The sequence below is a fragment of the Crocuta crocuta genome, unplaced genomic scaffold (assembly GCF_008692635.1).
Source record: "Crocuta crocuta isolate KB4526 unplaced genomic scaffold, BGI_CrCroc_1.0 scaffold127, whole genome shotgun sequence".
Classification (NCBI taxonomy): Eukaryota; Metazoa; Chordata; class Mammalia; order Carnivora; family Hyaenidae; genus Crocuta; species Crocuta crocuta.
This window is the reverse complement of record NW_027532008.1, coordinates 11,778,965-11,796,920: the sequence shown is the minus strand read 5'-3', so window position 1 is coordinate 11,796,920 and position 17,956 is coordinate 11,778,965. Positions and strand designations below refer to the sequence as shown.

The following is a 17,956-nucleotide window of genomic DNA, read 5'->3' as shown; positions in this document are numbered from 1 at the left end:
GGGAGCCAGGGCAAGCACATGTGCTAACGGGCTCCAGGACCCGCACAGCCCAGCAGCCAGCTGTCCCCGGTGGAGGCCGCCCCAGCAGCTGCGGGGGGGGAGGGGGGTGCCTTGCAGTGGTCCCAGCCTGGGCAGGGGCCGTGCACGTGCGGCCTGGAGCCCCACACACTGCACTTGGGAACCCCTACCCGCCCAAACCCCGACAGGTGATGAACCAAGGTCAGGAGGCTGCCAAGGGAAAGCGCAAGCGGGGAGCGGTCAGGAGACAGGTGGCCAAGGGCATTCATCCTTTCAACAAACGTTCTCTGAACAGCAGCCACACATGCATCTTCAGGATCCACAAGGTCAATTTTTATTTTTACTTTAGAAAGTAATACATATACTCTTTGTAAAAATATTAGAAGAGCATAGGAGCGTATCAAGTCAAAAAGTGAAAGCCCCCTCATTTTACATCTCCGGGCCCACCTTGCCGAGGCAATCATTGTTAACAGCATGGTGTACGGCCTTCTGGACTTTATATGCATATATCGAATATCTATACGGGGACATTAACATACAATAACTTCTAACCAAAAATAGCATTTTATTCTTCATACTGTTCTGTAATTGAGTTTTTTCCACTCAACACGGTATCACATTTCACGTGCCAGTACATATATCCAGGTCATTCTTTTGGACAGCTAAATAACATCCCACATTATGAATAGAATGAGGGACACTTTCATCCGCTCCCTCGTCTCTCTCACCCTGCTGCAGTGGACACCCCGGGACGCACCTCCGTGCCCACCAGTCTGCTTATCTGTGCTGGAAAGCTGGCCCCAGCAGCATCGCTGGATGATGGGGTCAGCGCAGTAAAATGTTTAACAGACACCTGCTAACCAGCCCCTGAAAACAAGGCATAACGGTGCCTTGCAAATACAGCACTAGTTGTTAAACCTTTGAGGCTCTCAATCCCTTCGAGAAACACAAAATCTCAGCACCTGCCCCTCTACACCTTCCGCGCATATGGTTTTCAGGAGTTCACAGGCCCCCTGCTCAGAAATCCAAACAGAATTCCAGACTAAGACCCTCCCCCCCTTTACAGGAAGTCCCCACCAGGTCAGTGAAAAGCTGTGATAACATTTTTGCCTCCTGAACAAGATTAGGGGATTAGGGCGCCTCTGGTAAGGACCACCTGATTCACCTGAGCCGGTGAGTACAGAGCCCGGAAGCAAAGAGCAGGGAAGGTCCAAGTGCAGCTGGGCTCTGCCCTGCAGGGTTAGCCTGAGTGTCTCCTTGTACGCGTTCTGAAGGTGACCCCGAATAACTAACCACCAGAGGCCTCCGGGACTATTTCACGCTTGGAGAGGTCACAGGCGGGGAAATAATAACCAAGCGACAAATCCGCGAATCACGGCTTCGTGAGTCTTCGCGGACAGGCCTCACGTCCAAGGCCCTAAACGCTCCAAACTGGCCTGGGTCAGGATCACGGACACTTCAGGGGCAGACTCGGGACTTCACTTCCCCGAGGATGCGGCTCCCGGCCCCGTCGCCTTCCTGGGGTGGGGTGGGGTTCACCGAGAGTAAGAGGTGGGGAAATGTTTCCAAAAAAGCAAAAATCCCCTTTATAAGGAAAAACAAAGAGTTGGAGCAACATGAGGGGGGGGAAAGTGTCCATATTCACCCAAGATTTTTTTTAATACTAGAACATAAGAAAAACTGATCATTTTTAAAACTTCATTTAGGATCTGTACACTCCAGCTGTTTAGACTCCAGGAGCCCCACACTTGCTGATTTAAGAGAGATGCTGGCTTGTTTGTAACCAAAGGTTCCTATAGATCAGTGGTTCTCAAGTGGGGTCCCACCAGGCAATGTCTGGGGATATTTTCGGTCGTCACGACGCAGGGGGAGGTGCTACTGGCGCCTGGGGGTAGAGGCCAGGGAAGCTGCTCGATATCCCACCACGCACGGGACGGCCCCCACGACATCGGGCCCCAGATGTCAATCAGGCTGAGGTTAAAAAGCCTTACTCTACAGAACACACAGGGGTCACAGGCCACAGCCACTAGCCAGGGAACAGGCCACTGGTGAGAGTCCTGTGGTGTCCTGCTTTTCTTCTGCTCCTCTTCCTCTGTCGCTGGTCCTCTGTCTCCAAGTTGCAAGCTGCTAGGATCCTGTCCGCCCCTCGTGGGGAAAGAGCAGGCCCCCTACGAGCCACAAACCCCGTCCAAGAGTGGCAGCTGCCATTGTCCGCCGCTGCTGGGCCCGGAGCAGGAAGGTTCTGGGGCGAAGGGTGCAGGGGCCCTGGCCTCATTACATTTTAAAGAAAAGCTTTTTCCGGAGGAAGTTGAAGCAACCAGGGATCTGCTTGTAAATCCCTTTCTGCGAAACCGCATTAGCGACCTGTGAAAACAGGGGCACAGGGGGGTCCGTGAGCTCTCTCAACGGAAGGAAGGATTCCAGACAAGGGGGCAGGGGGCTGTGCCAGGGGTCGTGCCCGGAGGTGACCCTGCATTCGCTTCTCCTTTCTCCTCTGGTCTGCTCGGCAAAGCACAGAGCCAGAGCCTCCCAGGAGGAAGGTGGGGTCCCAGCCCTTCTAGATCCTTCTCATGACACAAAACACCTGAGCAAGTGGGAGAGGCCCACGTGTGCTCTGAGGCCCTTGAAGGAAGCGGGTGCTCTGGGTGGAATTTCACTGAGTGAGGCTGGGGCCTGATCAGACCATCCTTCCCACTCTCCCACGGGGGACCCCCAAGACAAGGGGATATACTTGAAGGTCAAGACTAGAAGACTACAGCGGCGCCTGGGTGGCTCAGTCTCTTAAGCGTCCGACTTCGGCTCAGGGCATGATCTCACGGTTTGTGGGTTCGAGCCCCATGTTGGGCTCTGTGCCAACAGCTCGGAGCCTGGAGCCTATTTCAGACTCTGTGTCTCCCTCTCTCTCTGACCCTCCCCTGCTCATGCTCTGTTTCTCTCACTCTCCAAGATGAATAAATGTTTTAAAAAAACCATGTTTTTAAAGACTAGAAGACTACACAGTGGGTGCAGGCCCCACGACCCGCCTTCAGGAGCCGTCCTGCCCCGGCACTGAGGACTGGCTCTGCCAGTGGGGACCCCAGTATCAGCCCAGGAGCTCAGACGAGCCAGGGAAGGCAGCCCTCTGAGTAACGGGCAAACGTCACTGTAACAGTTACAGCCACAGCAACAGCAGCCCTCACAGCAAGCCAAGGTGCAAAAGACACCCCTGGTTTGGGCCTGGGGCCCCGCTCGCCCCCACCGCCCCTCCCAGAAGCCTCCCCTCTCTTTCCCGGAGGAAGGCAGCGCTCACCCTGAGCAGGAGGGTCTGCAGGTCTTCAGAGTGAGCCCACTGCTCGAAAACACCATCCAGGGTCTCCACGTACCAGGAGCCGCTCCTGGTGTCCCTCCAGGAGACAAAACCTTCGGAAGCAGAGAGGCTGAACTTCACCCGGGAGCCGCGAACACCCCGCCCCCCATGCCCAGACGGGAGCCATCTCTGGACTTGGACGTGTTCACACACCCAGCAGTAGCTGCCCGCGTCTCTGCGCCCTGTCCTGTTCATGACCTTCTTTCGTGGTGGTTGAGGCCACCACCACCTCGGGACTTCGGTCCTGATTCCTGCTTTCCCAGCAAGGAAACCAAGGCTCCGAGAAGTTAAGTGACTCACCCGAGGGCTAAGAAAGAAGGAAACGAATGTCCGTCACACCTGCGATATGCCAGGCACTGTGCTCCGTGATGTACTAGCCACCTTGCTAATCCCCATGATGACCCCTGAAGTACGACTGCTCTTTCCCATTTTAAAGATGGGAATACTGAGGCAGGGCCAGGACAAGGGTGAGGCAAGTGAGGCCCACGAACCCAAGGGCACAGGCCTCCTTAAATTCTGCATCCTAGCTGAGGCTCAGAGAGGCGAAGTAACTTGCTCGGGGTCCCACAGACAGCAGGTCACAGAGCCAAGACCCACCCCCACGTCTTTCCTTAGCAACGCGGCTGCTTCGAGGGCCCATGGGGGACCCACCGGCTGGGCGGACACCTGACATGCTCACCTGGGAAGGTGGAGTAGGACACAAAGATGTCACTGGGTGTGGGCAAACTAGACACGGCGTCCGGCTGGTCAAAGATGCCCGGGCCTTCTTGGAACGGGACAGCGTCTGGCTCGGGGTCACTGCCAGGGGTCCTGTCTTCAGGGGATGTGGAGGCCACCTCAAACCCATGGTCTTTCTTCTCTGTGGGAAGCCAAAACGGACACCTCTCGTCACTGAAACACCGACCGGAGCCCCTGCTCCTCACTTCTCGGCGACACCCAGCCCGCCCCAGCTCGAGACCACTGGGTTCCCTCCGGAGCCTGGGGGCCAGCGCTGAGCAAACACCAGCAAGAAACAGAAACCGAAGCTCCACTCTTTACTAAGACAGAAGTTTTGCAGATTCATTGGGTAAAAATTGGGAAGGGGGTGCAGAGATTTTTTTAAAGCTGTAAAAACAAGGGGCGCCCGGGTGGCTCAGTCTGTTAAGTGTCTGACTTCAGCTCAGGTCATGATCTCAACAGTTTGTGGGTTCGAGCCCTGTGTCGGGCTGTGTGCTGACAGCGAGCTCAGAGCCTGGAGCCTGCTTCGGATTCTGTGTCTCCCTCTCTCTGCCCCTCCCCCGTTCAAACTGTGTCTCCCTCTCTCTCTCTCTCCCTCCCTCCCTCTCTCTCTCTGAAAAATAAACATTTTTTTAAAAGCTGTGAAAACAAGTTATGAGCTATACGCCCAAAAGAAGTAAAAATAGAAGTTCAAACAAATCCTGGGACAGCAAAGTTCACGGCAGCATCAATCACAAGAGGCAACAGGTGGGGACAGCCCAAGCGTCTGCTGACAGATGAACGATACACAGAATGGGGGTGCAGACGGCCAGTGGAATTTCATCCAGGCTTTAAGAGGAATGAAGTGCTGACACCTAGTGCCATGTAGATAGACACTAAAAACACGCTGAGCAAAAGAACCAGATGCAAGAGGCCCATTCATGGGAAAGGGAAAGACCCAGAATGCGCAAATCCATAGAGAAGAAAGCAGGTGAGTGGCTGCCTGGGGTTGAGAGGAGGCGGGAAGGAGGAGTGAGCGCTGAGGGGAATGAAGTTTCAGTTCAGGGCAATGAGAAAGTTCTGGCATCAGGGGCGCCTGGGTGGCTCAATTGGTTGGGCATCCTGACTTCAGCTCAGGTCATGATCTCATGGTTTGTGGGTTCGAGCCCTGCGTCAGGCTCTGTGCTGACAGCTAGCTCAGAGCCTGGAGCCTGCTTCAGATTCTGTGTCTCCCTCTCTCTCTGACCCTCCCCTGCTCATGCTGTGTGTGTGTGTGTCTCTCTCTCTCAGAAATAAATGAAAACATCAAATAGAAAATTTTAAAAAAAAGAAAATTCTAGAATCAGGGAAGGGTGATGGTCGCACAACACTTGTGAATGTACTCACTGCTGCTGAATTCTATCCCTTGAAAATGGGTACAATGGTCAACTTTATATCATTAAACAAACAATTTACTTTATTCAGCCTTAAAGGGGGGAGGGGTGCCTGGGGGACTCAGTTAAGCTTCCGACTTTCGTTCAGGTCATGATCTCACAGTTCGTGGGTTTGAACCCCGTGTTGGGCTCTGTGCTGACAGCTCAGAGCCTGGAGCCTGTTTCAGATTCTGTGTCTCCCTCTCTCTGCTCCTATCCTGCTCACGCTCTCCTCTCCTCTTTCTCTCTAAAAAATAAACATTAAACAAATAATAAAAACCCTCTATGTAAAGACATCTGTGGCCATTAGAGCCAAAAACTGGATATCATCTAAATAGCCAACATTACGGAAATGGCTTAGTGAGCGCCTACCACTAAACCAGAGCATTATAAAGCCACTTGAACCAGCAGCGATAGGGACCGCGGAGACGTGAAGAAACGTTCCCGTGACGATGCTCTGTGCCCGAGGGGCCATAACCCGGAGGCTAAGAGGCAGAAATGGAGGTAGCTGTGTCAGGCTTGCAAGATCCTGGATGACTTCTTTAGCCATAGTTTCTGTCTTTTCCGTTTTAAAATCCGAATTTCCCCAAAGCAGCAGCAGACTTAGAAAACAGGGGTCAGGGCAGTTCACGGGCCACACGCAGCTCATGGCGGGCGGGCCTCGGAGGCAGAGCTCGCTGCGGGGTACAGTGGGCTACTCCAGAGACAGCAGCTAAAAAGAGCTTCTGTAAAAGTGGAGGGCAGGGGCGCCTGGGTGGCTTAGTCGGTTAAGCGTCCGACTTCAGCTCAGGTCATGATCTCGCGGTTCGTGGGTTCGGGCCCCGCGTCGGGCTCTGTGCTGACTGCCAGCTCGGAGCCTGGAGCCTATTTCGGAGTCTGTATCTCCCTCTCTCTGACCCTCCCCTGCTCATGCTCTCGCTCTCTCCTAGAAATAAATAAAAAATATTAAAAAAAAAAAAAAGCGGAGGGCAGAGGGGCCTGGAGGGTTCCTTGGGGAAGGGCTTCTGTGGGTGACTGTGACCCCGGCTCTGCTGGGACAGGGAACAGTCCCATGGGAGGAGCAGGTCAGGTAGGTGCTGGGCGGGAGAGCAGGCAGGTCTGCGGGGCTGGATGGGTGGGAGAGAGCAAGGGGGGAGGGAGGTCACAGGTCACCCAGAGAGGCTGGGCTCCTGCCTGCAAGGGGCAGAGACAGCACAAAGGGGGTTCTTTTNGGCTCGAACCCACGAACCGCGAGATCATGACCTAAGCGAAAGTCGGACGCTCAACCGACTAAGCCCCCCAGGCGCCCCAGGACGAGGGTGGTTCTAACCCCATAATAATAACCCCAACACCTGTGGGCCTCTCACCGCATACACCTGACTCGGACACTTGCTCATCTGTCTTTTCTTCTCACAGCTAACCTTCCACCCTACATGTGTCTGCCTCTTCCAGGGAGGCCCCCGAGCCTGCAAAGGGGGCCTCCGAGGTCTTTGAGAGCTGGGCTGTTCCAGTGCCTACCCAGGTCCCTGCCTCTGGTTGTTCTTTTGGTCGAGAGTCCGGAATCTGCCCTGGGTGTCTGGGAAGGACTTGCCCTAAAACAGGGGCAGGGACGTGAGATGGGGGCGGCAGGGGGATGTGGGGCACTGCCGTGGGGGAAGCGGCGCGAGGAGACAGCGGTGGGCAGAGGGACCGCCGGGGGAAGCCCGAGAAAACACGGCGGGATCCGCGAGGGGGAATCTGGGAGGGACAGGAATCTCCATTCCCGTGTCCTCCTCATCCGACAAGCAAACCTGATGCGAAAGCCTCGCCCACGGGGTTATCCGTGTCACACACCGTTTGTTCTTGAAGAGACCCTCAAATGCAAACCCCTCTGTAAGGCAGACCGGCTCCCCCGTGAGAACGAGCACAGCGCAGGCTCTATCAGCATATAGAGTCCACAACCACCACGACACGCTCTTCCTCCTTCTGCCTTCTCAGAGTGATTTCTAGAAGTCCCAAGAGGGGTCGCCCCAAAATGAACGGCGTGGGCTAACAGACGCCAAGGGCATCGCCCGATGCCGAGTCGCACTGCCTACTCGCTGGCGTTCCATGCCCGCACTACTCACTTTGAGGCAAGTGTGTCTGCTCCGTCCGGGGTATGCACCCCTACCTCTTACAGGAGGGGTGCACCACCTGTCAAAGGATTTAAAAATTGTTTTAAGCTGTAGCGACAGCGAAGTTTACAAAAGCAACACGAGGGTCACCGGACCCCGGGGCTGACCTTCAGATGGCGGTAACTAAGAGGGCACCCCGAGCGCGGACAGAACACTGGCAGGAACTGCAAGCCCTTCGGCATTTCCGTTCTCAGCACCGCGGCGCCCCCGTGTGGCCACAGCGTTGCACACAAGGTCAACAGAGCGCCGGGGGCTGAGCGGGGTCCACAATTCCAAAGGCGGAATCAGAGTCACTGCATTGCAGCTTTGACATCGTGCTCCTCCTGCTGAGTTGGGCTTTCTGCGGTGGGGGGAGTCTACGTTATTTTAAAATGTTGCTCATGTGATTCTTCTATGGTTCTGTTGCAAATCAAATACTCAGAATGCACGTAAGATGCAACGGTGGCAGAAGCTCTGTGCCAGGTGTGGGGAGACCGGACGGGCCTGGCCCTGCCCTCAAAGAGCCGACCAGGGGATGAGGCCACCTCACTACAAGGAGAAAGCGCTGTGACAAGGGAAGGACGGGGCTGTACAAACACAAGGACCCGCTAACCCTGACTCCGTGCTGGGAGGGGGTGTTTAGGGAAGACTTCCCAGACACACAGACACTGAGCTGTAACCAGAAGGATGGATGATTAAGAGTAGGCCCCGGAGGGGCACCGGGCCGGCTCAGCTGGTGCACGTGACTCTGGATCTCAGGGTTGTGAGTTCAAGACCCACGTTGGGTGCAGAGATTACTTAAAAGTAAAATCTGGGGATTTCCCCAGAAAGCAGTATCCCAGCTCACCCTTCACCCACGGCTCCCTCGCCTGCTTCATCTTTTACTTGATTCATACGGGAAAGGACCACTCGCTCCAGAGTAACAACAGCACCTGACGACACATTCTGGGTCATTAAAAAAAAAAAATGAGCTAGGAGAGGATTTCTGCAACTCCGAGGGCAGTGGCCTTTCCAGCTTCCTGTTACTGGAACTCGGAGGTAACTCGCTGGGGCTGGGGAGGGCTCTTAGGTGACACGGGGTGCTCTGGGGTCAGGAAGAGGGAGAGGGCCCAGGTTTGCAGTTATGAAAATGAGCCAGGCACTGGGTTCACGGGGATGCTAGCAAGTGTCTTCTGTTATTATCCCCACTTGCCAAGACGTCCAGAGATTAGCTGGCCCGTGTTTGCGCAGGAACGAAGTAGCCACCAAGACCGAACCTGGTGTTCTCAGTCACTCATGGCTGAGTTATGGGCACGGGCCATGACAGTGACTTAATACAGCGGCAGTCAAATTATAAATTCCTGGGGACAGAGACCCTGTGTGGCTAGTATCTCGAACACCTAACACACAGCCATGTGTAGGCAGCAGATACGCAGTAAACGCTTATCAGATGAACCATGTGACCAGAGCTCGCTCACCAGACAAGCCACATCCCCTCACGTCAACCCCACCAGCGTGGAACAGTATGGGACAGATGAACACGTTCAGAAGATTATGCTCAAGGTGCCCGTGGTGTACGTGGCGGCCCCTTGGGGCCGGCTGGAGAGCTCCGTGGGTAACAGTGCAGAGCCGGCGGAGGGACAAGGAACTGATGTGTCTTTTGGAGAGAGCCCTGGGCAGCTGGAACGCACTGGCACAGGATTCCCAGTGTCCCCGACCTGTGCCACCATGTCCCATAATCCAGAACACACAGTGTTCCCTCTTCCTTCTTTTTTTACTTTATAAGAAAACCAGGGAATGGTGATGTGGGACTTAGGTTTAAAGTCAGGGCATATGGCGAAATTACAGAGGATCCAAATGGCCCTTAAAAGTTACTGACACCTCCAGTACTTGGGCCTTTGGAAATTCTAATAATTAGTTTAGCTCTGGCCTCCCCTTCTCTGGGCTGGTGGAAAGAGCGTCTAGTTGAGAGAGGTCAGGAGAATGATGAGGAAAATGAAAGGGTTTTTTTTTCCCTGTCCTCTGCTTTGTTATTGCTGAGTCCTGGAGTGGAAGCTGCTAGACCCAAATGAGCCTGAGGCTACTGCTCGGTGAGACGGAAGCTCTAACCTCCACAGACTGGACGACGCTGGGGCCTGCGCTAACCAGAGGCAGATACTGCCGTTTGGACAAAGGGATCGTGTCTGGGACCCTATGGCTGCCTGGACAGACCCCTTGGGCATCATGAGGGGCTGCATGGAGGAGGAGGCACGGGCGGCTCCTTTTCCACGAGAGTCCCCTCCCTGCAGGGAGACTGAGGACCTGCTTACCCCCACCACAGGCCTGGATGAAGAAGAGCTTGGGCTTCCCTCTCAGGCTGGGACAACCAGTTCCATTGAAGATGTTCACAATTTTCTCGATGGGCACAGGAAACCCATCTGTGCCATAAACAGCTCCCGGGAACTGACGGTGGCTGGCCTAGGAGACCAAGAATCCTGGTTACAAAACCAAGGAGTTGGAGTTGGGATCCAACACACTGTTCAGAGGCTCTGTGAGCCCCAGCATGTAGAAGGGGCACGAGGCTGGTTTAGACACAGGTTGGTTCTCGAAGGGCCCTGGTCAGCATCTATTCCAAGGGTCTCACATGCCTAACACAGCCTAACAGGGGAGTGCCAGCCAGCTTCTTCTAGATCAGTGGCTCTCAGAGTGTGGTCCCTGGACCAGAGGCATCAGCATCACCTGAGAACGTGTAAGATCTGCTGATTCCTGGGCTCCACCCCGACCTAAATCAGAAGCCCCAGTGGTGGGGACTGGCAAGGTGGTCTTTCAGGAGCTTTGGATGCAGCTAAGCATTGAGACCCGCCGCTCGAAGCCAGGTCTTCTCAAACTTTATGTGTTCAAGACCCTGTCAAAGCACAGGCTCTCCGCGAAGAGGTCTGGGGCAAGGCCTGAGAGTCTGAATTTCTCACGATTGCCCAGGGAGGCCTATGCTGCCGCTCCAGGGGTCACGCCACAAATGAAAGGGGGGCAGTCCCTGCCCAGGCCCGACTCTTGCTCTGTAAGGATGTGGCCTAGTAAGGCCAGACCACTGCGGGTTTTCAGCTTGGAGCTTCTGACCTGTCCCAATGCTCAACTGGAAATATGAGGAAGCTGAGGCCCAGGAAACAGGAGGAGGGGCTGGGCCACAATGACCCAGCACATTAGTGGCCAAGTCCGGAGTGGGTCCCGGTGTCTTGACACCCAGCCCACAGCAAAGTGCCTGGGACAATGCAAGACCGAGGCAGGAGCCGGGAGCTCCCAGGTGCTGTGCCCGACTCTGAACAAAATCCAGGCTGGGAGCTGGGAGCGGAACTCGTCTCCTCCCTGCTTCTCCCAGGAGGGGTATCCATCTCCTCAGAGGGCCGGATGGCTCCCAGGAAAACAGCAGGAGATAGACAGGACCCCACGGCTCTTCCCACAAAGCCGAAGGCGTCTTGGACCCCGGAAGGGATGGGGCTCCTTCCTGGCCTCTCAGCGCCAGTGCTTGTGGGCAGCTTTACCTGGCAGCCATGAGAGAGGATGACCACCACGCAGCAGTCCAGGGCACCGTGGTCCCGCCGCGCCAGCTCCACCAACGCCTGGACCATTTGCTATAAGACAAGGTCGCCAATGAGCCAGACCGTTGATGGATCAGGTCCCCATCGCGGGACTTGGGGACCAGACAGAGCCCTTTCCCTGCTCCCAGGACCACCACTGCGGTAATGACAGTCCTAACAGTCAGAGTAGCCACTGTTCTTGGGGACAAGGTGCCGTGCTCAGGGGCGGTTCACAATGACCCCAGGAGGTGAGTACTGTTTCTGCTGTGTAGACAAGGAGACTGAAACTCAGGAGTCACACAGCAGGAGGGGGAGTCCGCAACCCAGGTGACTGAGCCTGCAGCTCCAACTGGTACCCACGCTGCCTCTCCTGGGCCCACGCGCCTAAGGGCTGGTGTCGGGGAGTCGCTTGCTTTCAGGTCTCTCGCGGGACACTTGCCCCACCCCGCCCCCCATCCCTGACCACAGGCAGCGGCCGTACCCTGGCCATCTGGTCGTGCTTCACCTCCACGGCGAAGCGCAGCAAGGAGAAGCGCCGCTGCAACTTCTCACAGTCGATGTTGGAGCCGGTGCGGGCCGTGAGCCCGGACTTGGGGCAGAAGTTCACGTTGTTGATGATGAGGCAGTGGCCACAGGGGTCCGCGTTCAGGACGTACGCCTGCCCAAGCACGGGGACCAGCGTCAGCCGGGCTCACGCCGCACTCCTCGGGAGAGAAGGCGAGCCCCAGGTGGGCACCCCCGCGGCAGACAGTCTGGAGAGATGGGACAGAGCGCGGGGCCTGCACCCAGCATTCCAGGGCCGAAGCAGACAGACTGCAAACCAGACGGGCGTGAGCACGCACGGCAGGATGTGCAAACAGGCAGCTCGGGAGAGAGGACCCGTTCCCACAGCAGCATTTGGCTAAGTTCAACCCCCAGAGCCATTCGCCCCAAAAGGACCAGACAGATTGTCCCATCCAGGGAGCATCTGACAACCATGGGGGGGAGGGGGAGGCTTCATCGGCCAACTTGTGCCCAAGTCCACCCTCAGAGTGTGGACACCTCTTCCAAGCCGGCGGGCTCCCCTTCTCCCTTGGAATCCTCCCTCACAGCAGCCTGTTCTTTCTGTCACAGTACTTAACATGATTTTGATTTAGATATTTCTTTGTGCAACTAGCCTCTGCCAGGCTGATGGCTCCGCAAGGGCTAGAAACACAAGGGGTCCGCCCCCAGGTATCCCGACAAGGAGCCCAGGACCAGCACGCAGGAGTCAAGCAACAAATGCTGCGAACAAGAGGGAGTGACTCGGTCCCACGGCCGACTGTGAGGCCTGCCTCACGCAAGGTCTGGGCCCCTGGCTGGATGGGACAGTCTGCTCCAGGAAGAGCTGTGCCAGGGGCAGGGAGCTGTAGGGGGCCCGGGACCCTCTCTCCTGCTGGGCTCCTGACACACTGGCAGAGGGAAGGGCCTGGGAAATGTGCAAAGCGGATGAGCCCAAGGCCAATGCAGCTGGCCCCGAATCCCACGAAGACTCACCAAATCAGCATTTCGCTTCGAAATTTCCTGAGCGCCTGGAGAGAGAGAAAAGGAGAGAAAATGTGAATGTCTGACCCAACCAGAGCAGGGCAAGGGACTTTGGAAACAGAAGAGCAAGAACTTGGGACACGTCGAGCACTGTTGGCGGGAGTCCAGGGGCACAGCCACCTTGCAGAACTGCTTAGAAGTTTCCAATGAAGTTAAACACACACCTAGCCTCTGACCAGCAATTCCATTCCTGGGAATATACCCAAGAGAAAGGAGTGCAATGGGCATAAACAGAGCCAGCCATGGATGATCACTTAAAGCCTTATTCTTCATCCCCAGAATTACAAACAAGCCAAATGTTCCCCCAGAACACTAACAGACAAACAATTTATGATAAAAGCCAAGGAACACTTTGCAGACTGAAAAGGAAGGAGGTACTGATGCATGCATTGCCACGGATAGCCACAAAATACTAGGCTAAGGAAAAGAAGCCAGAAGAGTGTATGTGATGTCATTCCATCTGTACAAAATTCTAAACCAGAAAGAGAAAAGGGAAGTTCTGGAAGCACGACACTTCCTGTCTGTGGAATCCATGGAGCCCCGCCCCCAGAAAGTCCTCAGGAAATGTTTGCAGAATGAATGAATGAGTAAAGATGGTCATTTTTCCTTCAGTGTCAAAGGAGTTTTCATTTCAAGTAGCAAGAAGTCAAATGACCCCCCAGCTTCTAAAGCAGTTAGGACTTTTTTTTTCTTAAACAAAGAGAACTTGGTGGCTCGTTTCCAAAATCTCACTACACCCCAAAAAATATAACTATCATCCATGACTGAAAAATTCATTCATTCCCCAAATTAGTAGTGTCCATCCATAAAGTGAGAAAGGGACATCATCAAAATGGCTGAGTAAGTTTTCTACGGTCTTCCTCAACAAAGAACACCAATTTTGACATCATCCACAATTGAGACCGTCTTTTTGGAAGTCCAGGAATTCAGCAGAGAAGTTCCAAAACACTGCTGGTGCAAAAAAAATCCAAGATTGGATGTACTGAAGAAGTCCATCAACAAGGACAAGAGAAGTTGACTCCTCCTTCAAATGCAAAGCCAACACATGACTTCAAGAAACATGAGAAATGAAGGAAATAGGACCCCCCCCCAAAGAAGCACAATAATTCCCCAGTCACTGACCCTAGAGAAATAGAAATCTGCAATGTGCCTAACAAAGAATTCAAAATCACCATTTCAAAAAAGCTCCATAAGCTACAAGAGCACACAGAAAAACAATTGAATAAAATCAGGAAAACAACACATGAACAAAACAAGAAGTTTAAAAGATAGAAACCACAAAAGAACCAAATAGAAAAGGAGCTGAAGGATGAACTGAAAGAAATGCAACAGACAGCATCAACATCAGACTGAATCAAGCACAAGAAAGAATCTGTGAAGTAGAAGACAACTCATTCGAAAGTACCCACTCAGCAAAGAGAAAAAAATAGTGAAGAAAGCCTACATGAATGATGGGTTATCATGAAAAGAAACAATCTATGTATTATTGTAACCCCAGAAGAAGGAAGAGAGGGAGAAAGGGGTAGCAGGCTTATTTTAAAAAAAATAATGCCTGAGGGGCGCCTGGGTGGCTCAGTCGGTTAAGGTTAAGCATCTGACTTCAGCTCAGGTCATGATCTCACAGTTCATTGAGTGTGAGCCCCACACTGGGCCCTGTGCTGACAGCTTAGAGCCTGGGAGATGCTTCGGATTCTGTGTCTCCCTCTCTCTCTGCCCCTCCCCTCCTCACATTCTCTCTCTCTCTCTCTCTCCCTCAAAAACAAATAACATTAAAAAAAAATTTTTTTTTAATTAAAAAAAAATGGCTGAGAACTTCTGACACCAGAAGAGATCTGGATATCCAAGTTCAGTAACCTCACAGTTCCAACTCCATACCAACCACTGTCTTGTCTTGGTACTCACAGATCTCACTGACTGGTCCAGAACCAATGTCCACTGGCCTAGGCACCTCTGGCCTGAGAACCTCCGGCCGGAGCTTGGCTGGCCAGAGCTCCTCGGGCCCCAGCACCACGGGAGTGAGTTTTCCCAGAGTCGGCTTTGACGGATCCTGCTTCCCTCTGAGCTCCTCTGGTTTGAGGCCCATTGGTCCAACCATCACAGGCATGAGGTCCAGGGGTCTGAGGGCCTGTGGATTCTGCTTTTCTGCTTGCCGACTCGTTCTCAGTAACGAAGCCAGCGCATTCTGGCCTGTGTCCTCTAAGCAGGAGATGAACAAAGGAAGGGCCTGACTCCCTCGGGTCTCTAGATCTATGACGAGCTGCCTGGCCTGATCGCTCCGGGATCCTGAGCCTGCATGCTGTTTGGAAAGAAAGACATGGCACTATTATCCACACAATTTCCTGTGAGTCTCATCGTGTCGTCCCCCTCCCCCGACAACACTTCCCATCCAATCTAAGTCTAACCGGTCAGGCACGTGGGCAAAAGTGGAGCCTCCAATTACACTGAGTGTGTAACTATCCATTCAGTGTTCTGGAGGCATCTCCTACGAGCCCAGCACTGTGCTAAGTGGTGAAAATACAGCAGCGAACATTCTCAGTCCTTAAGAAGCAGATACCTAGGGGGGAATGCAAACAGACAAATCAACAGTGACACACCAAAGAGAGAAGTGCCAGCCGGGAAAGGACCCCCGGAGGGTCCAGGGCCATCCAACTTAACCTTGGGAAGCCAGCGAGGCCTCCAGGAGGGGATGTCTTCACTGAGACCCCGGGGAACGTTAGGAAGTGAATAGTGAATTCAGAGAAATGAGAAATGTAAGCTGGAGGGGGAAACGGCAGTGAGGGAGGAGGCCTTTGTGCAGTCATGTCATGAGAGCTGTGAGAAGCCACCGAGGACTTTTACGAAAGTGACAGAGTCAGATGTGCCTTTGAGAAAACTCATCCTGGAGGCAGGGTAGACAGTGGAAGGGTGTGAACCACAGTGGGGTCAGGTGGTGGCAACGATGGCGCAGCAAGAATGGAGAGAAATAAGCGGACAGACCAGAAAACTAAGGAAGGAGGGGGGCGCCTGGGTGGCTCGGTTGGTTAAGCGTCCCACTTCAGCTCAGATCATGATCTCACAGTTCATGGGTTCAAGCCCCACGTCAGGCTCTGTGCTGACAGCTCAGAGCCTGGAGCCTGCTTCGGATTCTGTGTCTCCCTCTCTCTGCTCCTCCCCTGCTCATGCACTCAGTCTCTTTCTCCCCAAAATAAACAAACATTTAAAAAAAATTTTTTTATATAGGGAAGGGAATGCACAGAATTTGGACATCGACTGGGTGGCCTGTGCGATGCAGGAAAGGTCGAGGTTAACAGATATCGTGATGGTGGGCTGGTCACCGACACAGGGAAAAGAAGGAAGAAGCTGATGGTCGCTCACTGTCCTTTGAGACCCAGCTCTGGCCAAGTTCCTCAGGACCCATGGGAATAAAACATCGCCCTCTCCTCAAATATCCTACAGCAGCACTGTCCAAGGGCACTTTCTATGATGATAGAAATGTCCTTCATCTGCTCTGTCCAATATGGTGGGCATTAGTGACTCCTGAGCATTTGGGTCCTACAACTGGGGAACTGAATTTGCTATTTTTTACTTGTTTTTTAAACATCTATTTATTTTTCAGAGAGAGACAGACAGGCAGAAGAGGGAGACACAGGACCTGAAGCAGGCTCCAAGCTGTCAACACAGAGCCTGACGCGGGCTGGAACTCACAAACTGCAAGATCAGGACCTGAGCTGAAGTCTGCCACCTACCCAACTGAGCCACCCAGGCGCCCCCGTGAGTTTTCTATCTTATTTAACATTCACTACTTCAGATTTACACTTAAATAGCCACCTGTGGCTAATGGCTAGTATAGTGAAAAGCACAGATCTATAATGTCACTGCAGAGATAATCCTAACAGCTGCATGCCTTTCAACATTTCCTGAACACTCACAGTGAGACAGACCCCATGTTAAATGCATCATTTCATCTAGTCCCCCCTCAATAACCTTACGTGGTTAAATTACAATTATCCTCGCTTTACAGATGAGGGAAACTGAGTCCCAGAAAGGCACTGCAACTTGCTAATATGTAGCAAAGCCAGGAGGAGGACCTAGACCCACACGGCTCAGCCAAACCACGTGTGGCAAATGGCAGCCTGCTCCTCATGTGATAGTACTTTAAAAATCCAAATTCGTTACTAACATCTAAAATCAGGTAACTTAACATCAAAAGCAGGATTTTCAGCTTCTCTTTAAATAACGTGAAAGATCTGGAAACACAGAGCCAGCATTCTGGAATGGCCATACTGAGCTGGAGCTGGGGGGCTGCACAGCGAGGCGCCCACCCATTGGGCCTCTGTGTGCATCTTTATTTGTAACGCCTGTGAATGTATCTGAAGGCAAGGAAACGGACTCAAACCATTTCCACTACTCAGTTCAGGCCACAGAGCAGATTCTCATGAGACTTCTTTTAATATTATTCACTGGCAATTTTTCACATGACACTTATCCTATTAAAGACTTCCTCACTAGGTCAGGCCGAGATCCTGGATAATGCAGAAAATGTACAGTTGGTCTGCAAGCAGCCCACAGGGCACTGGCCAGAGGCCTCCAGAAAGCCACACGCACCCACTGCCCCTCCTGGTCGGAAATACCTCCTGGACCCTCCTTACCTCACAGGCCTGTGACCAGGGTCAAATAAGACAAAGACATGAAACTGTTTTTAAAGAGAACCTCACATGTTCACTTTTTCTCCACTACCTGCATCAGCACCCTCATCTCTAAAACCCCTTAGCAAGCATAAACTCAGCACAGGAGGGGCTGGCCAAAGAGGACAGAGCACAGCCAGCTAAGCCCTCACTCTGGGCCTGACGCAACAGTGTTCCACATCCATTCTCTCCTGTACCTCTCACGATACGACTGTTGTCCCATTTCACAGCCCAGAAAACTGAGGCTCACAGTGGATTGATGACTTAGCCAGGGACACAGAGCCAGGTAATGTGACACACACACACCCCCGACCACCAGCTGGGTGCCCTGAACCTCCATGCCAGCAGGTAAAACACAGGCCCCCATTCTGGCCAGAAGCCCCGTGCTCCAGCAGCCAACCGTGCACGCTGTGTGCTGGGCGTGGGATCGCTAGCAAGCCCTGGAAGAGGTGTTTGGTATTGCACGGTTCCGCTGGGCGATCTGGTGCGCTCAACGCCGGGAGGGAAAAGGGAGGTCCCACAGGATGGTTCCCCAAAGGGGATGGGTACTGGGGGCACAGGCGGGGAGGGGAAGGCGGGAGCTCGGCCTTCAAGGCACGCTGTGCCTTCCGCA

General features: G+C 53.6%; 1 protein-coding gene across 1 annotated transcript; it reads right to left on the bottom strand.

Annotated features, from left to right (window-relative positions):
* Window positions 1-329: 329 nt before the first annotated feature.
* CASP9 (caspase 9) lies at window positions 330-14,871 on the bottom strand. The gene is made up of 8 exons (XM_077775827.1): window positions 14,582-14,871; window positions 12,632-12,666; window positions 11,598-11,774; window positions 11,081-11,170; window positions 9,872-10,019; window positions 4,044-4,223; window positions 3,308-3,417; window positions 330-2,382 (listed from the first exon to the last, which is right to left on the bottom strand). The coding sequence occupies exons 1-8, from the start codon at window positions 14,781-14,783 to the stop codon at window positions 2,293-2,295; spliced, it is 1,032 nt and encodes a 343-aa protein (XP_077631953.1). The 5' UTR covers window positions 14,784-14,871; the 3' UTR covers window positions 330-2,292.
* Between the last annotated feature and the right edge of the window lie 3,085 nt (window positions 14,872-17,956).